The 378-nt window shown below is 62.4% G+C and overlaps 1 protein-coding gene across 1 annotated transcript in view; it reads right to left on the reverse strand.

Moving 5' to 3' along the window:
- Positions 1-6: 6 nt before the first annotated feature.
- LOC104127035 (band 3 anion transport protein) overlaps positions 7-378 on the reverse strand; it is a 16,654-nt gene continuing 16,282 nt past the window's right edge. The window contains exons 16-17 of the mRNA XM_035895139.1: positions 362-378; positions 7-100 (exon numbers count right to left, since the gene is read on the reverse strand). The exon at positions 362-378 is cut by the window's right edge and continues 144 nt beyond it. Coding sequence (XP_035751032.1) covers positions 76-100; positions 362-378 — 42 coding nt within the window. The 3' untranslated portion in view covers positions 7-75. The remainder of the gene's footprint in view (positions 101-361) is intronic.

The following is a 378-nucleotide window of genomic DNA, read 5'->3' on the forward strand; positions in this document are numbered from 1 at the left end:
CGTGGGGGGCAGTGAGCCCTTAGCTGGGCATCTGCACCTCGTTGTACACATCCGTGCCCTCCGTCTCTTCGAAAGTCACCACCGCGTCTTCTGCATCCAGCTGCGGGGACGTGAGAGGGCATTAGGTGGGATGGGATGGGGACAGGGATGGGGATGGGGACAGGGTGGGGATGGGGACAGAGATAGGGATGAGGACAGGGTGGGGATGGGGACAGGGACAGGGACGAGGATGGGAACAAGGGTGGGGACAGGGATGGGGGCACAGATGGGGATGAGGACAGGGACAGGGATGGGCACCATGATGGGCACTGGGACAGGGACAGCACCGCAGTGGCTCCCAGCCCATGCCAAGGCTACGTACGCATTTGAGCTCAATGT

This window comes from Egretta garzetta, unplaced genomic scaffold (genome assembly GCF_000687185.1).
Source record: "Egretta garzetta isolate BGI_Z169 unplaced genomic scaffold, ASM68718v1 scaffold385, whole genome shotgun sequence".
Classification (NCBI taxonomy): Eukaryota; Metazoa; Chordata; class Aves; order Pelecaniformes; family Ardeidae; genus Egretta; species Egretta garzetta.